At 39.4% G+C, this 24,953-nt stretch overlaps 2 protein-coding genes across 4 annotated transcripts in view; one reads left to right on the top strand and one right to left on the bottom strand.

Annotated features, from left to right (window-relative positions):
* Positions 1 to 24,953, bottom strand: part of TTC28 (tetratricopeptide repeat domain 28) — a 611,103-nt gene that overhangs the window by 168,258 nt on the left and 417,892 nt on the right. For all 3 annotated transcript variants that reach the window (XM_074321572.2, XM_074321573.2, XM_074321574.2), the window contains one exon: positions 6,553 to 7,060. In XM_074321572.2, the coding sequence (XP_074177673.2) occupies positions 6,553 to 7,060 (508 nt within the window). The remainder of the gene's footprint in view (positions 1 to 6,552; positions 7,061 to 24,953) is intronic.
* Positions 23,967 to 24,584, top strand: LOC109460724 (ubiquitin-conjugating enzyme E2 variant 1-like). The gene is made up of 2 exons (XM_088801131.1): positions 23,967 to 24,136; positions 24,323 to 24,584. The coding sequence occupies exons 1-2, from the start codon at positions 24,093 to 24,095 to the stop codon at positions 24,582 to 24,584; spliced, it is 306 nt and encodes a 101-aa protein (XP_088657257.1). The 5' UTR covers positions 23,967 to 24,092.

Here is a 24,953-nt window from a genome sequence, read left to right as displayed (position 1 = left end):
AGAAAATAATATGTGACTAATAACACAAAAGGCAATCAATGCATAACTCTGTGACTGTACTAAAAACTATTGAATTATCCACTTTGAATGAGTAAATTGTATGGTATATGAATTATAACTCAACCAAGCTGTTCTGTAACTACATCAACAGCAGGCAGTCTCTAGGGACCAACTCTGAGAAGGCTGGCATGGAATTAGCAGAAAAGGTGTTACAAGCTTTTGTAATAACTGGGTTCAGCTATGTATAAGAAAACATACATGTAATGAATAAACATATAAATCTTAGCAGAAAAACAGAAATTTTAATTAAAAGAACCAAATGGAAAATCTAAAGCTAAAAAATACAATATACATCTGAAATTTAAAGTTCACTTATGCAGTCAAGAATTAACCTAGCCCAAAGAGAGGTCTGACCTTTACACTCAGCTCTGGAAGGCAATCTCGAAGTCCTTCGAATGGCCTGCCTTTGTTTATGGGAGCGTATTGGCCATGCCAGATAGTCGATGGTTGCTAACAAATCGATTTAGGGCAGGGGCTTTTGGCCCAACCTCCAAAGCGGCTCTAAACTAAGATCACCCACACAGGTGTTCGACCGTATCCATGTGACCAATGTCCAGTAAGAACTTTAGAGACCAAAGTTCAAGTGAGCCTCTCTGGATGACAATCCTCTATGCATACTGTCACCGTCATTGCTTGGAGGAGCTAGCACTATCCCTGACTCCACTGGGAGAAAGCAGCTGGGAGCTTCAAGCTTGGAACTCTCCTGGACTCTACCTCATGTCGCTCTTCCTTTGGCTGATGTTAATCTATAGCCTTTCATTGTAATAAATCGTAACTGTAAGTATAACCACTTTCAGTGAATTGTGTGGGTCCTTCTAGTGAATTACTATACGTGAGGGTGGTCTTGGGGACCCCTGCTTGCAATTGATGTCAGAAGTTAGAATGGTCTTAGGGAATCCCCAACTCTGCATCACTGGATGGGTTTAACAGAAGACTGGAGATGACAAAAGAAAGTCAGTGAACTTGAAGACAGATTAACAGATATTTTCAAACCTGAAGAACACATAGGAAAAAGACTAAAAACACTAACAGAGCCTCAGTAGTAGACAGGAAAATACCAAAAGGTCTAAAACAATGCATAGTCTCATAAATAGAGAGAAGGAATGGGCAAGAAGAAATATTCTTTTAAAAATAGGTAAAAATTTCCTAAATTTGAGGGAAGATATACGAGGTCAGACAATTAAGTTTGTGAACTCATCCTAGAAAAAGTGCTACATCCCTCATTGCTGAATATCACCACAGTTACCTTCGAAGTACTCCCCTTGGGAAGTTATGTACCGATGCCAGCACCTAGTCCACCCTTCAAAGCAATTTTGGAACTCTTTTTCTGGAATGGCCATCAGAGCTGTCATCATATTCCCCTTGACGTCCTTAATGTCATCAAAATGTCTTCCTTTCAATATTTCATGTATCTTTAGGTAAAGAAAGAAGTCACGGGGGTGGGGGTGGGGGGGGCTGGCCCGGTGGCTCAGGCGGTTGGAGCTCCATGTTCCTGACTCCGAAGGCTGCCAGTTCGATTCCCACACGGACCAATGGGCTCTCAACCACAAGGTTGCCAGTTCAACTCCTCGAATCCCGCAAGGGATGGTGGGCAGCGCCCCCTGCAACTAAGATTGAACACGGCACCTTGAGCTGAGCTGCCTCCCGGATGGCTCAGTTGGTTGGAGCATGGGCTCTCAATCACAAGGTTGCCAGTTCAATTCCTTGAGTCCCGCAAGGGATGGTGGGCAGCGCCCCCTGAAACTAAGATTGAACATGGCACCTTGAGCTGAGCTGCTGCTGAGCTCCCAGATGGCTCAGTTGGTTGGAGCGCATCCTCTCAACCACAAGGTTGCCGGTTTCGACTCCCCAAGCGGATGGTGGGCTGTGCCCCCTGCAACTAGCAACGCAGACTCGACCTGGAGCTGAGCTGCGCCCTCCACAACTAAGATTGAAAGGACAATAACTTGACTTGGAAAAAAAAAAGTTCTGGACGTACACACTGTTCCCCAGTAAAGTCCTGTTCCCCTTCCCCAATAGAATCTTTAAAAAAAAAAAGAAGTCATTGGGAGCCAGATGAGGTGAGTAGGGAGGGTGTTCCAATACAGTTATTTGTTTACTGGCTAAAAACTCCCTCACAGACAGTGCCGTGTGAGCTGGTGCATTGTCGTGATGCAAGAGCCATGAATTGTTGGCGAACAGTTCAGATCATCTAACTTTTTCATGCAGCCTTTTCAGCACTTCCAAATAGTAAACCTGGTTAATTGTTTGTCTAGTTGATACAAATTCATAATGAATAACCCCTGTGCTATCAAAAAAGGTTAGCAACATCTTTGCAACAAGTTCGAGAACGTAATTGTCAGACGTATATCTGCAGATTCAAAGGCTCAAAGAACCAGAGGAAGAAAAAATACCCCAAAAAAGCCACATTTAGGTATATTATAGTTAAACTGCTGAAAACCAAAGTTAGAGGAAATCTTGAAAGCAGTCATGAAAAAATTAGCACATGTGATACAGATTATTAATTCCATTGATTTTTATCAGAAATAATGGGGACCAAAAGACATTGAAAAGACAACTTTAACCTGCTAAAAGAAAAAACAGTATCAACCTAGAATTCTATATTCAGCAAATAATAGCCTTCATTAATAAGTGTGAAATAAAGACATTTTAAAGTAAAGAAAAATGAAGAAAATGTATCACTAGCAGACCTGCACCACAAGAAATACTACATGAAGTTCTTTAGCCTGAAGGGAAGTGATACCAGATAGAAACTCAGATGCTTAGGAAAGAATACATTAATATTATGTGGTAATTAATGATAAATAAGTGTATAAAGAGAAAACATTATTTTTCCTCTTAATTCTTTAAAATAATTATTTAATACAAAAAAGAGATTTATTAAGGAGTTTAAAAAGAATTTAGGTGTAATAATATGTCACAACTAAAGCATAAAGCACAGGGAGTGGAGAGTAAATGGAACCATAAAGTTGTAAGGTACTTATATTTCACAGAAAGTGGTAGGATATTAGCTTAAAGTAGACTATGAAAAGTTAAAGATACATAATGCAATCCTTAGAGCAACCACCAAAAAATATTACAAAGAGGTAGAGCTGAAAAGCAAATAGGCAAATTAAAACAAAATCTATATGACTGAACTAATCTGCACTAGGCAGCAAAGAACAGAGAACAAAATATAAATGGGACAAACAGAAAACCAATAGGAAAATGATAGACTTAAATCCAACAATATCAGTAATTACCTTAAGTGTTAAATAGATGAAAATTCTTCGATTAAAAGGCTATAATTACCAAAACCAATAAAAAAGCAACACCTAGACATTATCTGTAGTAAACAAACTTTAAATATCAAAACACAGAAATAGAAAGTAAATAGACAGAAAAACATGAACCACACAAACAGTAAGCATAAAAAGGTAGGAGTGTGTATATTTGTATCAGATAAAGTAGACTTCAAGACAAAAAGGTATAACCAATGATAAAAAAGGATATTTCATAGTGATAAAAGTGCCAATCTGCCAGGAAGACAAAAAGATCATAAATGAATGAATATTCACCCAATGAGAGACCTTCAAAGTACAGAAGTCATGTTCCACGGAATTAAACAAAAAAACTGACAAGTCCACAATAATAGTTGGAGATTTTAACAGCTTCCTTCTTAGCATCTGCCAAAACATATAGACAAAAATTTTTAAAACACAGAGATAACTTTGACCTAACTGAACATCTATAGAGCATTATACCTATTGAAATGGTACACAGACAATAGTTTAGTGGTTGCCAGAGGGTAACGGGGGCGGGGGGTGGGGGGTGGGAGATGAGGGTAAGGGGGATCGAATATATGGTGATGGAAGGAGAACTGACTCTGGGTGATGAACACACAATGGGATTTATAGATGATGTAATACAGAATTGTACACCTGAAATCTATGTAATTTTACTAACAATTGTCACCCCAATAAATTTAATTAAAAAAAAAAATCTAAAAAAGAAAAAAAAAAAAGAAATGGTACAAAGTGTGTTTTCTGACCATGATGAACTTAAACTAGAATTTGATAACAATAAAGTATCTAGGAAATCCCACATATTTTACAATTAAACAACATTGGTCAATAACACAGGGGTTACAGGGAAATCACAAATGAGTTTAGAAAATATTTTAAACCAATGAAGGTAAAAACATAATACATAAAAAATTATTGGATGCTGCTAAAGCAGTTTTTAGAAGAAATTTTATATTTTTTAAATGGTTACTCATATATTAGAAAGAATAAAGGTCTAGAATCAATGATCTGAGGTTCAACCTTGAGAATCTAGGAAGAAGACCCACAGTAAGAAGCAAGAAGAAAACGATTAGGCAGTATAAATGGGTAGTCACAAAACAGTCACGGGGATGTGAACAAAGTGTGGGGAATATAGTCAATAATGTTGTAAAACCTATGTGTGGTATCAGGTGAATACTAGACTTATTAGGGGGATCACTTCACAAATTGTATAAGTGCCTAACCACTGTTCTAATCATTATCTTGTTTTGTACACCTGAAACTAATAAAAGCAAAATAAAATGCTTAAAAGAGAAAGAAAATTATTAAAAATAAGACTGGAAAGAAATGAAATAAAAAACAGACAAGCAATAAAAAATTAACAAGAATGACCAAGAAAATTGATAAATCTCCAGCTAGAATGATCCAGAAAACGAGGGTGATACAAGGTGCAAAACACAAACTACCAATAACAGAAACAAAAGAGAGTGTATCACTATAAATCCTACCAGCATTAAAAGGAAAATAAGGAAATATTATCAACAACTTTATGCCAATAAATTCAACAATTTAATGAAATAAACAAAGTCTTTAGAAAATACAACTTACCCAAACTAATACAAGATGATAAAGAAAACGTGACTAGTCCAATATGCACAGCCGTCTAAACTCCAGGTTCTAAGCCCTCCAATCTACCCCCGTGCCACTGATTGACTTGTTTTCCTTAAATATCTAGTCTGTCTTCTTACTCCTACATTTCAAAACCTTCAAGAGCAAATCCCTCGCCTAGTTTTCATACTAATCTTCTCGCACCCTCTAGCACATTCGCGAAGGCTAATCCTGCTCCCATCCCTGAGACAAGCCAACCTATTGCGTCTCATCCCTTCCCTCACATGTCCCTTACCATCAATGCCATTCCATTCCTGACCAAACCTCACTTGTTCTGCAAGGTCCACCAGGGTCTAATCTCCCCCAAGAGCTTTCTAGGTTATTCCCAGCCCTCAGGGTCTCTCTTCTAGGATTTCACAGCAATATGACATTATTAACACTGTCTCTCAGGGAGGCCACTTCTCTGTCCCTTAAGGCAACTATGGAGGATTCAGCACATAGCAATGACTCAATAAACGCTTGTCGTCTGTTGAAGGAATATATAATGCTAAGAGCTTATTTCTAAGGTCCTTACAGACGCTCTAGACTCTCATTCTGATCTCAGTACCATCTTCAGAGTCATCTCCAGGGATCTGCCAGACATTTTCTAACACCCATACTCACAAAACACATGGTTACAATAAACAGAGGTGTGGGGAGGGAGGAGTAGTGCTAAAATTATAAGAGAGATGAGGTACCTTGGTTTTGAAGGTCACATAAGGGGCTGTTTTTTATATCCTGCTGCTACTAATATCTGATAAGCACACGCTAATACCAATAAGGTCGCCTTTTCCTTGTCCTGTCCTCACCCCCCCTTGGTCCCTGTGGACACAGGACAGACCAGGGGGCTCCAAGCACAGGGATGAGTTAGCTTATACTTCCATTCAGTATGAACCCACATCTGTTTGGGTACAGAGACAAGATAACAACGTCTTCTAAAAAGTAGCCAGTTAACAACATCTATTGTCTCTTACCATTACATATAAATTCCCCCAAATTTATAAATGTCTTAACTGTAACCAAGTACTAGTAAAACAGTGCAAATCTATCTTATTTAAATAGATCTTTCAAAAAATAATTTTGCATTTGTACTAAAACTAGAAATATCATTTGTGAATATACATACTTCTAAGGAGAAATACATTTCCTGTGGGTTAAAGTCACCAAGTAAAGAGATCCCTTTAAACAAAAATCCTCTCAAATTCTCTTTCATTGACGACTTCCTAACGGCTTCTCTTTCATTTAAACCAAACATAGCTCTTTATATCTTTATTTCATTCCCCTTCTCTCTAATTAGATAAATCTGGTCTCTCTTCTCTCTAGACAGATTAAAAGGTTGGGGTGTTTTGTTTTTCCAGTAATTCAGAGTTCTAATCCTTAGAGCTCCGTGATGACAGAAAGGATCACGTGATTTAGAGCAGGCGGGCTCCAAGGAAATCTATCTGAAGGAAATATACCACACACACCCTGGGAGATTCTTCTGAATATAAACACACAGATTTCTGTAAAAGACAGTGGGCTACCCCAGCTATTTCCAGCCGATGGCACTGAGCTTGGGTCTTGCAAGCAATTGTGTCCTTACCCAGATTGGAGGACGCTCGCCCCTCCGCCGCCCGGTCCTTGAGGTCCTCAGCAATGCCCAGCTGCTGCTCATGGTACTGTTTGGCTCTCTCCAAATCCTGCATGCACCTGGCAGCATGGCCCAGGCCAGCGTAGGCCCGCATCTCGATGGCCTTCTCCATCAACTCCTGTGCCAGCTCCAGCACGTAGTTGTGGTAAGACATGGCCTTATCGAAGTTCCTCCTGTAGTGATAGGCGCTGCCCAGGTTGCTGTAGGCCCGGGCCTCCTCGCGCTTGTTGCCCAGGTCCTTGGCTATCTTCAGATGCTGCTCGTGACACTGCACAGCATTCTCAAAGTCCCCCATGGCGATGTACACGGCCCCCATGTTGCCGAGCTCTCGGGCTTCGGAAAGCTCGTCTCTGGATTGCTTGGCAAGGAGCACACACTGTTTGTGACTGGCCAGGGCGTTGGGGTAGTCTCCAATGGCTGTGTACACGTGGCCCAGGCTGCTCAGCGCTGATGAAGCTGCCTGGAGAAAAAGAATAAGGCAGAGACATGAAAGCACATCAGAAAACGGTTCGGCTTTGTTTCAGCAGATAGAATGTGACAGAGATTGCCTGTAACCATCCAATCCAATTCCTAACTTCTATCAGTGGTTCACAGACGTATGCAGAACTGAAAAAGAGCACATCCAAACAGAAAGTTCCTAATACAAGACAATGGTAATTTAATTAGTAACTTTCAATACCTAATCTCACAGAAACAGGTTGTATTCCACGGAGCATCTGAAAGACACTGACATTTCTAATATTATGATATCACGGCTCTGTTGATAGCTATTAACCTCTGCAGTATAAGAAAATGTTGCCGCAAACCAAAATTAATGACTACGTATAATACAGCGTAGCAAATTCATAGGAGAAAACCATGCTTGGCTCTTTGCACGCCTGAGCATTTCTCTAGACTTGTCTTCTCCCAAAGCAAATAGATACATTCATGGTAAGGCAGATGCTTAGGGTGACTGGCCACCTTGTGACAAAGGGCCCACTGGAGGATCCTGTTCTTATCTTTGTTCCCTCAGTGACTTCATCAGTGCTGGTTACTGGGAGGGCTTAGGTCTGGGTGAGCCCTACAGGTAAACAATGGGCGGGTTACAACCTCCACCTCTGAATGGGGTGGTCCCCACTGGGCCTCATCACCCCCTTTTCAGGCCCACATTGGCTCTTCCAGCTTTGCTTTTCTTGCCTAGAGGCTCTTCGGACCCCAGCCTCTGAACAGAAAGATGCTCTCTTCCTAGTCCCCTCACTCTGCTTGTCACTCATGCATTTCTTGCCTACAGAAAAGTACACGAGCCCTTTTTGTGTTATAAGTTTTCATGAAAATGACTGTGTCAGTATAGTGAATCAAATGGGAACAACAAAAATAAAAAAGGAGATGACATATAGGTTCTAGAATCTTACCAAGTGCATATAGTCTTAGATTCTCGTCTTTAGTTTCTCCCTCCTTTGCAGACTTAAAAGGGAAGTTACACGGGGCTTTTTCTGCCCTTCTTTTCATGCTACACGTTGTAGGCTTGCCTGTCCTTTCCTTCCTTTACAATGTGCATACAGCTGGAGCCACGTATAATGTGCATACAGCTGGAGCCACGTATAATGTGCATACAGCTGGAGCCACGTATAATGTGCATACAGCTGGAGCCACGTATAATGTGCATACAGCTGGAGCCACGTAGCCCCCGCCCTTCATGTTGCTCCCCTTCTTAACATGCACATGTGACGCTGGCAGAACATGTGATACTTGTGCTTTGTCACAAGCAGGCAGGTCGTCTTCGCCAGGGCCTCCAGGCTAAGGAGGAAGAACAAGGAGCCTGCCACACGCTGGGTTAGGGTATTTTCTTATGAGATGTGTTCTGTGCCTGTGTGCTTCACAACACTTTTATTCATATTTTAATAAAATATTAATACGTTTGCTACCCAATTTCTTTTGCCTGTGAAATTGTTCTTGATCAAAATAACTGAGACGCTGACCATCGTCATGAAGCTTCGCACATGTGCAAAGGGTTTCATATCATTTTAAGTTGCTTTTATCATTTCACAGATGTTCCCACAAAAGCTTTAGGAAAATAGAGAGGAACTAAATACATACAAATTTCCTTTTTTTTTTTCTTTTTTGTCCTGAGTGGTAGAGAGCAGAAACAATTCCATGCAAGTCACAATGCTGTAGCAGTGTGATTCTGGCAGAAGCAGCTATGACGTCACCAAAGAGCATGCCACTTGGATGTGTACTGGCCTCAGGCTCCCACAGTCGTTAGGACTGGAGGTCAGGACTTCCTGTGAGCTCACCGTGCATGGGCCTTCTGCTTACAACTCCTCACCTCTGCCCGACAATCTACCTCTTCCTCCTTTGCTGCAAGCCCAGGGACTCAGCCTCTTGTCTCTACTTCTCTAGTGGGCCCTCCCCACCTCACTCTGTGGGGTTCTTCTCCACCAAGGCCTGGCTGGGAAGCAGGGCACAGTCCACAAACCCTCCCACCTGCAAATTTTTGTTGCCCTCAAAGTAAAGCACATGGACTATGGAGCTAGTATGACTTAGAATCAGATGTACTTGGTTCAGAAGTGCACTGCCCTTTACTAGGTCTGGGCACCGTTAGAAACTTAACTTCTCCGAGCCTTGGTTTTCCAGACAGCCATTGCTAGGTCCCATAAGCTAGGACCTGAGCGTTTTCAAACTCAGCCAGGAACCTCTGACAAATGTGTAAACCATAAATAATTCACTCAATAATTCTAAACAGTAGATGTGGTTGGAGGCAATGGGCTCTTGAACATTGCAGGGGATGGATTTATAAGGCCTGGGGCAGGCACCACACCCCAGGTGGCCCTATTCTTAGGAACTTCTGGTTTATGGCAACTCCAAATGACAGCCCCGGGATGCTTTGGGTCTTCATTTCTCCAAACGCCAGGGAGGCATAGGAGCTCATTTGCTGAAACTATCTGAACATAAGGAAAGGGAGTATTTGGGCCTTTCCCCTCTGGGGTGTGAGGGACAGAGGCAGGACTACTGCATTAGCTCTCCCCTGGCACCCTCTGGTTACCAGGCAGTGCTGTTAGGCTAGGACGCTTCATGGCAGGTGTCCTGGAAACCAGCATCTCTAGCAAGGACGATATAATTTATGAAGCAAACATCACAGCCTCTGAAATTAGAGCGCCAGCTTGATGTTGTGTAAGAATGGAACAGGAGTTAGAGTCAGAGGCCCTGGGTACATAACTGTGTTAAGTCACTTCACTTCTTTACCTGTGTTTACTTTATATGCAAATTGTGTTGATAATGATAAAGTACATACTTCCCAGCGCTAGGGTGGGCTCAGCTGAAGCAGTGCCCGTGAGTGTCCTGAGTAAACTGCAAAGCTCCCTGGGAATGCATCACCCAGGTGTAGATGAACGTTTTGTGACTGCAGGCTGGCGGGGCCGAGCCCTCTTACCAAGCAGAAGCTCGTAACGGCAAGTGAGAACGTCAGTCATTATGACCAAACATCTATATCGCTATCAGTTGCCATAGGAAATGAAGTCCGGTGTTTTCCAGCCCCCTGGGCAAGTAACATGTGAGGATATTTATCAGCTAAGTGCATTACAAATTAATCACTTGTCTCTGTTCCTGTTCCTGTAGAATACGCTTAGATGTGAAACATGGTTTCAGGCTGTTAACGAGAATCTGAAGACCTACTATCTACGGGGAATCACAGGCCCCACCTCAAGCAGATGCTGCATTTGCCACTAAGGTTCACGCTGCCTTTGTATATTAATCTCTCTGAGATTTTTGTGCTAGAATAGCAGCAGCTGCTTCCCACAGTGGAAACATTTTGGAACATCTGTATTTGAATACTAAAATGCACACAAACGGTTACGCTAACAAACTATCTGGTTGGAATAAGACAATCCTTTTCTCTTTACAAGATGTATAAATCACTCATGTTCTTGCCAAAGCATGATTCCCAGCTGCAGACTCAGTGCACAGAAATCATCACCCCTTGCTCTGCGACCCGAATATGTGCAGATCTACAGCTGACAAGTCGGTTCCGTGGGACATGGAGCTAGAGAAGGAAATTTGCTCATGTTTTTTCAAACCACCTTTAAGGGCTTTTAGTTCGATACATAAAATAGAGAGTATAAACTGCCCAAACTATAACCACATTGATGACACTACCATTAAACATTATTCTGAAGACTTAAACATGTTTTCCTTCACATCTAGCAGTTTCCCCCTTATTGTATGTGTTTTTCATAAGGGTTATATTTTGTGGGAGGATTAAATACATATAGAGAGAATATTTGATATAACTGAGTACCAGAAACATGGTTTTTCTTTTTTACTGCCCAAATCCACACGCACCTTGCATTCCCTACCAGTTCCGTGCCCACAAACTCAAGGTTCTAAAATCCAAGAGGCCGAGGGATGTAAAATAATAGGGACAGACCCTGGAATCATGGGTTCAAATGACAAACTATGTGATACTGCACAAGTTATGCAATACCTGAGCCTCAGTTTCTTCATCTGTAAAATGGGAATATTACTACCTCATAGTGCCTTGATAGGTACTAAATAAGAAAATACTTGTAAAGAGTGCGGTTCAGTACTTGGCACAAGGAAGATGCTCAAAAATTTTAGATTTTAATTTCTCTTTCTACCTCATCCAAGATAATTCTCACTTAGCTTTATTCATTTCAAAGACGTGGTAGAAGATGACCAGAAAACAGAACATGAAGTTACATCATGTTTAAAAAATATAACACAAGTTTGCCCCACTTGTAGTGAGAAGTGTCATTATCTTGATACGCTGAAGCATATTACTCATATTAGTCATCTACAAATGTATATAGAAGGAAATCCACTCTCTACCTAGCAGTATTTTAGAATCATTGGTATGTCCTACATATACCGTGTTTCCCTGAAAAAAAGACCTAGCCGGACAGTCAGCTCTAATGCATCTTTTGGAGCAAAAATTAATATCAGACCTGGTGTTATATTATATTATACTATACTACACTACACTATATTATCATATCATATCATCATATCATATCATATCATATCATATCATATCATATCATATCATATCATACCCAGTCTTATATTATAGTAAAATAAGACCGGGTTTTATATTAACTTTTGCTCCAAAAGACGCATTAGAGCTGATGGCCCAGCTCGGTCTAATTTTCGGGGAAACATGGTAATGTTGGTAAAAGCCCCTCATTGCAAGTGGTCAAAGCTTACAGAGACATAGGAGTGTTTTCACTCTGTTGGCTGGTTGGTTCATTTGTTCATTCATTAATATACTCAAGAAAATTCTCTAGACTAATACAAACATAGTCTAATGATTTTTGACAAAGGAGCAAAGGCAATTCAGTGGAGAAAGGATAGTCTTTTCAACAAATGGTACTGGAACAACTGGCATCCACATGCAAAAAAATGTGAATCTATACACACCTTACACCTTTTGAGCAAATTGATTGGAACTAAATCATGGACCTAAATGTAAAATGCAAAACTATAAAACTCCTAGAAGATAACATGAGAGAAAATAGAGGGGATGTGGGGTTTGGAAATGAGTTTTAGATACAACTCCAAAGGCATAACCCATGAAAGAAAACCTGATAACTTAGGCTTCATTAAAATAAAAAACTGCTCTGAAGAAGACACTGTTAAGAGAATACAAAGACATGCCACAGGCTGGGAGGAAATATTTGTAAAACACAAATCTGGCAAAGAATTTGTATCCAAAATATACAAAATATCTTCCAATTTAACAATAAGAAAACAAACAACCAAATTTTAAAATGGGCAAAAGATCTGAACAGACACCTCATCAAAGAAGACATATCAATGACAAATAAGCACGTGAAAAGATGCTCCACATCTTATGTCATTAGGGAATTGCAAATTAAAACAACAACGAGATACCACTATCTACCTGTTAGAATGGCTGAAATCCACAACAAAACTGACACCACCAAACGCTGGCGAGGATGTGGAGTAACAGGTACTCTCATTCACTGCTGGTGGAAATTCCAAATGAACAGCCACTTGGAAGTTGGTTGGGAAGTTTCCTACAGTACTAAACACACTTGTGATATAATCCAAATCATGCTGCCAGGTATTTACCCGAATGAAATGAAAAATTACGTCCACACAAAAATATACACATGAATGTATGTAACACCTTTATTCATAATTGCTAAAAACTGGAAGCAATCAACAGGTCTTTCAATAGGTGAATGGTTAAATAAACCCTGGTACATCCTTACAATAAATAATTCAACACTAAAAAGAAATGCTATATCAAGCCATGAAAAGACAAGAAGGAAACCTTACATGTATACTGCTTAATAAAAGAAGCCAGTCTGAAAAGGCTATCTTCTGTATGACCCCCAACTATATGACATATGAAACGGCAAAACTATAGAGAACAAAAAAGATGCATGGTTGCAGGACAGGAGGAAAGCATGAATAGGCGGAGCAGAGGGCATATTTTGGACAGTGAAACTATTCTGCATGATACTATGATGGCGGACACACGACATTGTACCTTTGTCAAAACCCATAGGCCGTACAACACCAAGAGTGAACCCTAATGTAAACTATGGGCTTTATAGTTAACAATAAGTTATCAATATTGGCTATTGTAACAAATATACCACACGACTACAAGATGCTAATGACAGGGAAACGGAGTGGAGAAGAGGGAGGGAACTCTGGACTATTTCCTAAATTTTCTATGAATCTAAAACTGCTCTAAAAATGAAGTCTATTGATTAAAAAAATAAATAAATTGGAGTTTTTCCTCATTGGAGAAGTGGGTCATTCTAGGAAATGGAAACAGCATGAGAAAACGCAGGAAGTAGGACAGACTGTGTAATGATTAGAAAGCCAAAGCTATTTAGACCTGGGAGTGGGAACGGTGGCTGGAGGGGAGTCTGGAAAGGAAGGCGTGGATGAGTTCTTTGTCCATCAATTTTTAAAATCTGAAGCATGCAAGCTGCTTCATTTCATCATTGTAACAACCCTCTTAACACGTTGCGTACGGCGGGGTTTAAATCCCTCGTGAAGATTCTCATGATCCGTACGCAACGTGTTAAGTATGTGTTATTATTATATATCCATTTGTGAGATAAAATTAGCCTCAAAGAGATAAGTGACATCCCTAAAAGTACGCAATTACTAGCAAAGCCAGGATTCAGACCCACATACTTCAGACTCTACTCTCATGCTGAGCTGACTACACACAGTTTACCTCCACTGAAGACTTATAATCCGCCCTGAGGACAATAACAGTCACAGGTTTAAACAGGGGACTGATATGATCAGATTGCACTTTCATGTATTTCTACGAAGTAGATGAAAAGAAGGGAGATCAGTAGTCACAGCAGCAACAAAATGCGTAACTAAAATAATAACTAATTAGAATAAAATAAGATACCCTACTAATATTTAGTGTAATCTTTCAGGCTGTTCACACATATGCTGCCGGGCTTCTCTCCTTCCAAGCAGGTAAATCGGCACATCCCTGCCTGCGTGAAGTCAGGCATGAGCGGCGATGTGACCTTCTTTGGCCAATAAATGTGATCACAGCCAGGGGATGCTTCAGGAACCAGTGCATGCGTCACTACCTTCTCTCTTCTCTTCGGTACACACTGCTCCATCAGAAATGAACTTCAAGTGAGAATCACGACAATGTGGAACAGAGCCCTGGCTGACCTGTAATGAGTATCTAGTGGGCACAAGAAATAAACCTTTGTTGTTTCAAGCCACAGAGATTTGGGGATGTATTGTCATTGCAGCACAACATGGCCTAGCCTGACCTACACAGTACTGGGCATCAATTAATTCCACCTTCCAGTTGTTACAATTATAGTAACACTATCTAGTAGTTCAATTATTTGAATTACCATGTTTCTGGATGAGTAAATTTTTAGACCTTTACCAAATACTATAGGTTTCTGGATAATGAAATTGTAGGCATTTATAGAAAAACTAAATTTGAGGAGAATTAGGTACTAAAACCCAAAACTTAGCTAGTTTCTAAAAACCTGTATTTACCCAGATACAAGGGTCTAACTAGTAGTAATGAACCCAAATTCCAGACCTATTTAGGGGGAATGAGTAGCCACCCAAACATAAACCTGTAGAAACAGAAGATTGAACCCTGCTCTGCAGGGCCTTACACTTCCTACAGGCCTACATGACATACACTCCCTATTTAGTGAGTGTATGATAGCCTGCAAATCTACCCTTATTCAGCACTGAGCTGATAAAGTCATTCTGTATAAAAGGTTAAATGATGGTCTAGAGTTGCTTACTCAATAGTCATACAAAACCAAATGGACAAAAATAATTTAAAAAACGATAATCTATATTGTTGAGGACAATTTCCAATGTATCTTTATAAGGACCAATGGAAAATTTCTTTCAGATTTCAATGCTTCTACCAAGCAGCTGCTTTGGTTTTATCTTAAGAAAAATATGAATCTTATAAGTGGTCAAATTGATCCTTTTGTTTAGGTCACCAGGAGGCACATGGCTTGCTGCAGAGCCTCCCTTTAACAGCCAGATATAATCCCATAATATGTGCAAATTCTGCCCTGGCTTCAGCCTACGATACGACATTAATCCTCTCATTACTCTGATTTCTTCCCTTTGATGTTTTGTTTCCTGCTCCCACAAATTCTTCTTGGATTAAAATAGAAAAAAAATAGATCAACAAAACACAAACCAAAAAAAAAAAAAAAAAAAAAAAGTAAATATTGAGGTTCTTGGCAGGGAGAAAGCTTCCTGAAGTGAGATCTCTAAGAACCATCAACTCACAGCCACAGCCTGAAGAAGAGACTTAAATATCACACATACAGGGGACATTTTAATTACATGGTCTTTAGTCTTAAATCATTTTCATACTCAATAACTGGTGTCGGGTTTACTACAATCAATCTAACCAGTTTGTCCCAATACCTAAACCTAGAATTGGAGGAGTATTCTGCAGGTGTTACTGAAAAGGTAACAGACTAATTTGTGCACATCTGAATTCTTTCTACCGTATCCTGTACCATAGTTGCAAGAGTTGCTTTGAATCCGTTACTATGATCTTAGAGAACGGCTAGTGATAGTTATAGCTTCTCCGTGGTAACTTGTCAGCCTTTTCTAATACTGTGGGAGCAGAGGAGTTTTCATGATAATTATTTTTATCAAAATTATATTGGGGTTGGAAGAATAACACAATGTTAGAAAGATCTATTACCTAGATCTAAGAATTGCTATCACAGGTGATAAATTACTTATAATGCCCAGCATTAATCCAGCAATGTTTTCAAACTAATGTTTTCAAAATGTCCTTTGCAGATGCAAATTAACAGATTAATAAGGAAACAAGCTTTCTTGTATGAGAAGCTGGGATGACAGATTAGCTATTAAGAGCAATTTATAGGTCATAAGATATGAAAGTTGGCAAGAAACACTACCTCTGCCGGCTCTATAAATAGTAAAACTGCATTTAGTTTCCCAGAGGTATCCTGTTGGACATTTTAATTATACCATAAAAACTGCCAGAATTTACAATGATTTCATTTTTTAAAAAACTTGATGCTGCATGTAAACTTGATGCAATACAACAGGCATCTGTGCTATGTGCCGTAACTGCCAAGTTGCCGCCAATGGAAGGAAGCGTGGATGCTCCTTCCTCAGGAACGACCACGAATGCTAAGGACGCTGCTGAAGGTCAGAGGAAGGAAACCTTACTCCCTAACATCTATCTCCTCCAGGTTACTTACGGATTCTCCTCCCTCCTTTACATCCTAACACCTTCCACTGCAGCCACTTGCTACCTACCTAGGAAGATTTTTACAAAGAACTCCATTCCACAAAGCTCTTTGGCCACAAAATGGCGGCCAAGTCAAAATCCTAGAGGCTTGGTAGTCGTATTAGAGAGTTGAGTTTGACTGGGGACATGTTCTCTCACTCACTGGAAATCATCAGTTACGATTATTTTGGGAAACTTATTTCCCACTCTTGGTTTTACCTACGTCTTCAGTTTTATTTGGGGGGTGGGGGTGAGAGACAGATAACCAAGTCTCAAATGAGTTTTTTATGACATAATTCACTCAGGTTTCTTATGCAATAATTTGACCTGGGTTAGGAGACATACTCTACCATAGTGCTGTTTAGTCCAATCAAAACTGTTCCATTCCACACTTGCCAGCCAAGCTGAATTTTAGTGGGCTATAAAACATTGTTCTGTAGGGGGTTGGAATGTAGTCAATCACCCTTTGAAGACAGTATTTACATTGAATCATAAAATCTGGCCTTGACTGGGCAGGAAATAATGGGGAATGTTGGAGAGGAAGAGGGAGAAGGATGGGAAACACAGACGTATGCAAGTGTACATACAAGAGCAGACGACAGTTCTTAGAAGCAAGAAAGCCCAAGAAAAGGACAACTTATTTGCAGGGGCCAGCTGATAACAATTTAAAAAAGAAATTTTTTAATTGGATGGAAAGAAGTCCTCAAGGAACCTGGAAAGATGTTAGAAAATTAAGAAACAACTGAAAACTTCTGCAACGATCCCCGAAGGAATATCATTACGGGCTCCCACTGTGAAGGATGGGTCCTAATGGAGGCTGAGACCTTCCGGATGTCATGACTTCTAACTGGTCAGGACTAAATGGCTCACAATCTCAGCTCTCTGTCCTTTCACTTATTCCAGCAGATTCAACTTCTATCCCTGTTGGGAAATTCCAAGCTTAGATTTCAGACCAAGAGACAGAGAATTTTGGAGCTGGAAGAGGCACTCACCTAATCCACTGGTATCAAACGTTGTTTAAACTAAAACACAAATACATGTAAAAGTGTAGTTGTTTAGGTTTGCTTATACTGGGGTGCACTTTTCTCCTCACGTACCCTTAAGAGAATCTATGGCACCTTATGGACTGTTTGGAGCAGAGTTTGAACAACACTTAATGTCCTCAGGGTCATCAGATGCAGAAACTGAGGCCAAGAGATGTCAAGTACCTTGGCCAAAGGTCAACCTGCTAATGACCAGCAAAGCTAGGCCGAGAGCCCCGGGCTTCAGGCCTCCATCCCAGGTGGTACTCTGCACCCCAGGGGGTACTCTGCACCCCAGGGGGTACTCTCCTCACTCTGCTTTGCCAACATTCCCTCACACCATCTCAGTCACCTCAAATTCAAGCCTTCACTGCCTTTCCTAAGCCTCTCTTACTCTGTGCTTCTGTGATTAATAAAAGAAGTAAATATTATCACTATTTCTTCCAATAACCAGTCAAAAAGTTGAGTGTTATCATTGATTTTCCCCCGTCTTTTGGTCCTCATATGCGGTAGGTACTCAAGGCCAGCTTTATTAGACTCCCAAAATTATAATTACCCCAGTTTTTATTTCATAATCTTTACCTTAATGCTAATTATTTATGTACTAGATCCACTTAGAATTGATTTCTGACAGTTTAATTTTAAATAATAAATATTATCTTTAAAATTATGTGACAATGTTTACAGATGAGATTTGTAATATATTTTAAGTACATACTGCTTTTCTCTCTAAAATCCAACCCAGCTATTCAGTGACAAATTCAATGGCAAACTTTAATAACTTTAACCAAACGCGTAACTTTTCTAACAGCTACTGATTTTGTCTCCTGAATAATAATGGACTTAGCAATTCCAGGGCAATACAGTGATTAGAACTGTCCAGGTTTGGCTCATGTCTCTGTTGGCTATGTTCCCTTAAGGATGTTAGTGACTCTCTCTGCCCTTGTTTCCTTATCTATAAAGTGGGGGTAATGATATCTGTCTCATGTGATTGTTATAAGCACACACTTAAAGAGCTTAGAATAGTGCTGGGCACATAACAAGTATTCAATTACTGCTAGCTGTTATTATAGATGCTGAATACCAATAAAACTGAGTAAATTAAATAATTTTAGACTCATGTATTTACATTCATTTCATCTATTTTGTACATTTATTTAAAATTTAAATGCATTAAAATACTGCCTTCCTTCTCCTCTCATTATATTAATTAAAAAACCTGAAAATGTCATTTCCCTTGTGTGGCATTTGTCATTGTTCCTTTGGCACAGAAATTATTTGGGCATGCAAGCACATAAACATTCCTTTTGGCAATCCCCAGACAAAGAAAGAAGGCATTACACCAAGATCTGAAAAAGGAACACAATAAGTTCACTGAAGACAAAATAATTTTTAATTGAGATTCTAAATTTTTAAAAAAATTTACTATAAAACTATCCAACCTGACATTAAATATAGGTAATTTATATATTTTTTACACTGATAGATAAAATTGCTAATTACAATTGTGATCAAATTCTTCATCGTGTTAGTTTTTAAATTTGTTTTTCAGTGACATGCTTGTTTTTGATGAAAGTGAATACCAGAAAATATACTAAAGTTCCAAAGGAAATATGTTCTAATGCAAAAAAGAGATGATTCCTATATTTTCTATTGGAAGCAATAAGATACAGGAAATGGATGAAGGACAGAGGAGTACAGCATTAGACAGGTCAGGCCTAGGGATTCCTTGAAGCCAAGAATTATCGTCTTCATCTCTTAACTCAGAGTCTAGCATAAAGCTTGGCACATAGCAGGCACTCAGCAAACACTTGAAGAATCAAACTAATAGTCATGGGATTTTCGGTCTGCACAGGATAGAAAAGAAGAAAACACCATCTAAAATGCCAGAATGAATATGTGGTACCAATACCTCTCAACCTCTAAGTCTCTTTAAGTAAAATTCTGGTGTACTAACTTTCCTACAGCTGTAAAAATATAGGATCCATTCCATAGGTGTGTGTCAGCTGTCCCCTTGGTGTCTGTCTGCATAGGTCCCTGTATCTGTACTTGTTCTTCTCACTGCTGCCCCTCACATTCAATGTCATCAATCACATTCTTGCTAAAAGTCTTATGAAACCCACTCCCTTTTACATTTGCATTGTTCTCACGAGACATGAAATGGTTAAACAGGAGCCACTATGATTTTTGTGATAATACTATCTTTCCTAAGAATAATTATAATGGTACTCCAAATTAGGCTCTAGGAAAATTAGTAAAACTCAGATTCTTTCTGATAACCATTAAAATCTTTCTTAGAAAAAATATATCATAATAATAAGTATGACAACTACTCATTGAGAGCCAGGCATACTGTATTTCATCAAATCAAACTTGCCATAAACTTAAGAAGCACTTTACAATATGCACCACAAATAAAGGGATAAAAATGTTGCAATTAAACAATGATAGTATGCTTACTTACTGATTATAAGATTATCCTGATTTCAGAGATATGAAAGTGTGAAGAAATGAGCATCTCAGAATCAATGAATATAATATATCAGGTGCTTTACTAACATTATCCCCAATCCCCGCCAGGCCTTATGAGGTAGGAATTTTTACCTTCACTTTGCAGATCAGGAAACAGACAACATTAAGCAACTGGTCTGAAGTCAAATAATTATTACTAAATGGCAAGGCTGGGACTTAAATCTAGGCCCACCTGACTGCAAATCTGAGTACGTCCATCACACTGCACCGCCGCATCCAGAAATCCCAGACAAGAATGAGGAAGAAGGAAGGGCACTGGTTCTGAAAAGGACGTGTTATTATTGCTGTTTACAATTAGGTGCTTAGAAAAGCTTAGCAGGCAGGTGTTTTTCATTTGCAGTATTTTTTAAAAAAATGGCTATTGTCAAACTGTATCACAAACTGGATACAGACTCAGAATTTTATTAAGACTGAGAAAAAAAACCTGCAACCATTCCACCATACTGTTATTTTTCGAGCACCTTACAATTTTTTTTATGTCCCACCACACCCCAGATATAAAAACTACCTTTGGAATTCTTCAAGTTTGCCAACCTACATATGAGTCTAAACAGAGATGCATTTTATTTGATTAATATTATCCTCGGGATTATATATAAATGCTGAGATATGAAATGAAAAGTTTAGGGAATGTGCCAAGTCTAGGACTGGTTAATGCGTCTGGCATGCCTGAAAAAAATCCCAGAAAGCTGCTCCCAAATGTGTGTAATTACAGACATTCAGAAGATGGCTATGATTCAGGTTTAAGTTTATTTCATTTAGGGATAGAGATGGTTTTCAACAGTGGTATTGGGGCTGTGAGTTCAGGCAGGAACATTTAAATGTGCCTTAGTAATGTATGTGTGCTGGGAGCTCAACAGGAAGAAAGAATTAGCCCAACTCTCAGAATGGCAGGGTCCATTTTCAGTAGGTTCCATTCAAAGTATTATGGTATTAAATAGAGACTGCTAGAAATTGTGTAGTTTTATAGAAACCTCAGAAGCTCCTTTCTGAAAAACTCTGGGATTAGGAATGGATTGGTTTACCTTGCTTCTAGTAAATGGTGAAAGGGGAGGTGATGATTTTGGTCACTGTTAGAGAGAAAGCAGTGGGAGGGAGAAGGTGAAGTGATGAGTGATGACACTTCTGATGATGCCCCCTTCCAGATGGGGGTGGGATACAGCCTTTTCCTGTTCTGGCTTCTTCCCAAGAAAGTAGCAGCACATTTCCCCCCATAATAAAGCACATGTTGTATCATATCTGATTATATCTAAAGCTTATTTTACCTAATTTTATAGGTCAGAAAAGGAGAGCGGGAGGAAATGAGGGAGAAACCAGGAAGACAAATAAAGTTTTGTTTCCCAAGTTCTAAGATTACTCTCCTGATAGTGCCTCCACTCTGTGCTTGCTTATGTGCCTGGAATCTAAGAAAAAAAAAGGTAGAAATGCTGAATAGAGGGAGTCATTACGTGAGGGTAAGAGTTAAGAGTAATCTCTTATGTATAGAATAGAAGCAAAATAAAGAATGGAAAGAATATATATATATATATAGTATCAGTACTAAAACATTAAACTATCGGAAATAGTTCTCCATAATGTGAAAGCATGATAACTTTAATTTAAAAGAAACACAAAACCTTGATTTGCATTTTATGAGTTGTCCAAAAGACAGAACTTTGTTTTTTTTTCCCCCTCATCTAATTTTTGTGTAACAAAATTAAACTTGCTGAACTGGTGATAACAGTAGAGGCCACTATCCACAACCTCACTCTCAGTTCCAATCAGGGCTTTGCCAGTCTTTTACAGCAGAATCCCAGATGTGCGCAAGTGAGTTACATTTCCCCTGGGATGCTTCTTCCAATATCTCCACTCTAACAAGATAAATAGTGGTCCACACACTCCTCATGGGTGCCATCAGAGGCAAAACCAGAGTAGTGCATGAAACATGCACTGGGTACTTGAGAGCAATGTGGTGATTAAGTCAGCTGCGGGCATCAAGGATGTGCTTCAGGGGGTTGGCAATAAGAGTCTGGGAGACAGATTCATCATTGGATACTTAATAAAATCCTCTGCATAACAATGCCCACTGGGAATTCTAAGGAACTCAAGCATACTGTGAATACCAGCTGCGTTCAAAGGAGACAGACCTTGCCACAATGGTAGACTCTAGAGTGGCATTGTAGGCACTTTGCTTCCAGAAACATCAAGAAAAGAAAAGGTTTTACAAAACTAACAAGGAACAGTTAAAATTTATTTATTCACTCGCTCATGCAACAAACATTTGAGAGCCTACTATGTCCTCGGCCCTGGGAATATAAAAATAAACAAGACAAGGCATCTGACAAAGAGTCACTCACCGCTTAGGAGACAGACTGGAAAGTAAGTACAATAGACCTATGGGTGACGAGGGTAAGTGGAAACCCCCAAGTTTCTCCACTTCTGTCAGAAACTCAAGTGAAATAACAGTGAAAGAATTTTTTTTTTTAAGCTGTAAGCCCATAAAAATAAAAAGATTGAGAAAGATGCCAACAGATGAGAGATATCCACAAAATTTGGGAAGATGGAAAGCAGATGGATGAACGGTAACTGATTTAGTAGGACAAGCAAAACGGAAACCAACTGCCTATAAGCGGGGTTGCCAAGTCCAGCTGCAGAATGCTGGAAAGGAGTAGGAATTGAGGCACTAAGACTTCTGAAGTTCAGGAGAAGGGTTGCAGGGCTGAAACAGAGGATGGGATATAAAGTTATATAAGAAGCAATCGGAGCCTAGATGTGCACCCCCAATCTGGCAAAAGATGGAAGCCTGCTTTCTGCAGATGTTTAGAGACAAAGATAGAAATAAAACGCTATACTCAAAACAGGAAGATCAGTGAAAATCTGCATTCAGAATGGTGAGATTCTCCTCACTGAGCATCCCTCTCCACATTACAAGCCCCTTTGCTCTGCTCAGTTTCTATTAGGCTGGCAGTTACATGTGGCAGCAGACTGGAAGTTTCTGGGAGAAATTGGTCTAAGAAAAGGTGTGCATATGCTAACAAGAGGTAATCCCCCAAATTAAAACAAACAAAAACTCACTGTATTTCAACCTGCATTGAAATCTATCTGTGCATAAGGCCAACCCAATCATACAGAGGCTCTAATCAGATTTTGGTGTCTCACTCTTAATATGAGCAGTCAGTCAAACATTATCAGACATTTGAGGAAACCTCTAACTTGAAAGACAGTGATGAAAATGCACAACAAAAAAGGAATTCAAGAGGGAACAGATACAATGAAAGGGTGGAATAAAAACTTTCAAAAAATATAAAATCTTCAGAGACATAAAACAATATACTGCAGCCATGCACTTTTGTGTGCCACACAAAAGGAACATTCAGAGAACATGAGAGAAGTCCTCAAATTTTTTAGTGACAGCAGAAAACAGAATACAAAGTAGAACAAATTGAAGAATGCTATTTCATAGGAAGTGGGATTTTTAAAAAAAGAAATTGAAAAGAAGAAAAACAACAGGTAATACAACTAGAGAATCAACCCTAGACACCTAACATCCAACTGATAAAGTTCTAGCTGTATAGAACAAAGAAAATGGAGAATAAATTATCTGAAAATTTCCCAGAAATTAAACACATGAAAATTCAGACAATGAAGAAGAAGAAGAAAAGACCCACTATGAAATTTCAGGACAACAGGAACAAAGAAAAGACCCAAAATATTCCAGAGAGAAAAATCTGCTAATATACAAATAATTAGGAATCAGAGTAGCATTTGGCTTCTTAACACCAATTGAAGGCTAAACCACAATGGATCAAATACTGTCAAAATTTTAGGAGAAAAGCACTCCAATCTAGAATTCTATTCCTAGCCAAACTATCACTCAAGTTTGAGGGTAGACTTAAAGAATTTTGAGACATTCAAATTCTCAAAAACTTTATATATCATGCATCTTTTCTCAAGGAACTAATAAAGGTGTGCTCCAGCAACACATGGATGCGAACAAAATAAAAAGACACAATGCAGGAAACAAGAGCTACTAGACAGGAAAACGTGGACAGTGACACAAGATGGCAGCCACCATGGGCTCAGGAGTAAAAGTCCCTCGCAATTTCAGACTGTTGGAAGAACTCAAAGAAGGCCAGAAAGGAGTATGAGATGGTACAGTTAGCTGGGGTCTAAAAGATGACAAAGACATGACACCTACAAGATGCACAGGGATGACAACTGGGCGTCCAAGAGTAAACGTCCAGCTACGGCTATAAATGTCGATATCTTAAATTCACTGTGCCTCCTTTTTAAAAAATATTAGCCTTATCATAGAAGAGCTCACCAATGGTATATTTTCTGAAATATGGCTATTCTTTTTTGACTGGTTTCAGTTTATATATTGAACCTCCTCTGATGCTTTTTAATCCCTCTAAATGACAATTTATGAAAACCAAATATATAGCCTTAACATAGGATACCCAGAAGCACCCCCTTTTGTAAGATTTGTAACAAAAATTAATACGAATGCAGTTAATAGTTCTAATGGAATGGTGGACCCAAGAGCTGTATCAGTGCTAGCAAAATGGCAGAATTCATTTGGCATCAAAGTTGTCCTGCAAGAACTTCGGCGCCTAATGATGTCTAAAGAAAATATGAAACTCCCTCAGCCACCTGAAGGACAGTGTTACAGCAATTAATCAAAAGAAAAACCACAGGCCCTCTCCCTGCCCCCATTAAGTTTAAGCAGTCTTCTTTTTCCACAGTAGTAAATTTTCTAGATATGTCTTGCAGACCTCAAAGTACTGACAAGGAAGCTCCTATTCAAAGGCAGTTTATCTTAAGATACTGTAAATGATACTAATTTTTTTGTTCATTTGAAATATGTAAGTTGTGCTATAACAAAAAAAAAGACAGGAAAAGGCAAAGGGAATTAGGGAAGGGAAGTCTCAGAATGGCAGTTGGGCAGGGACCTATAGAACAGCTAGTCAAATTTGGAGTAGGACACAAAGAAGGATTTGTTGGGGAGGTGGGGGATGACTAGGGTATACTGGGGGTGCCAAAAAAAT

This window comes from Rhinolophus sinicus, chromosome 9 (genome assembly GCF_057876585.1).
Source record: "Rhinolophus sinicus isolate RSI-liver-muscle chromosome 9, RSI-T2T, whole genome shotgun sequence".
NCBI classification, from domain to species: Eukaryota; Metazoa; Chordata; class Mammalia; order Chiroptera; family Rhinolophidae; genus Rhinolophus; species Rhinolophus sinicus.
This window is presented reverse-complemented; position numbering and strand designations above follow the sequence as displayed.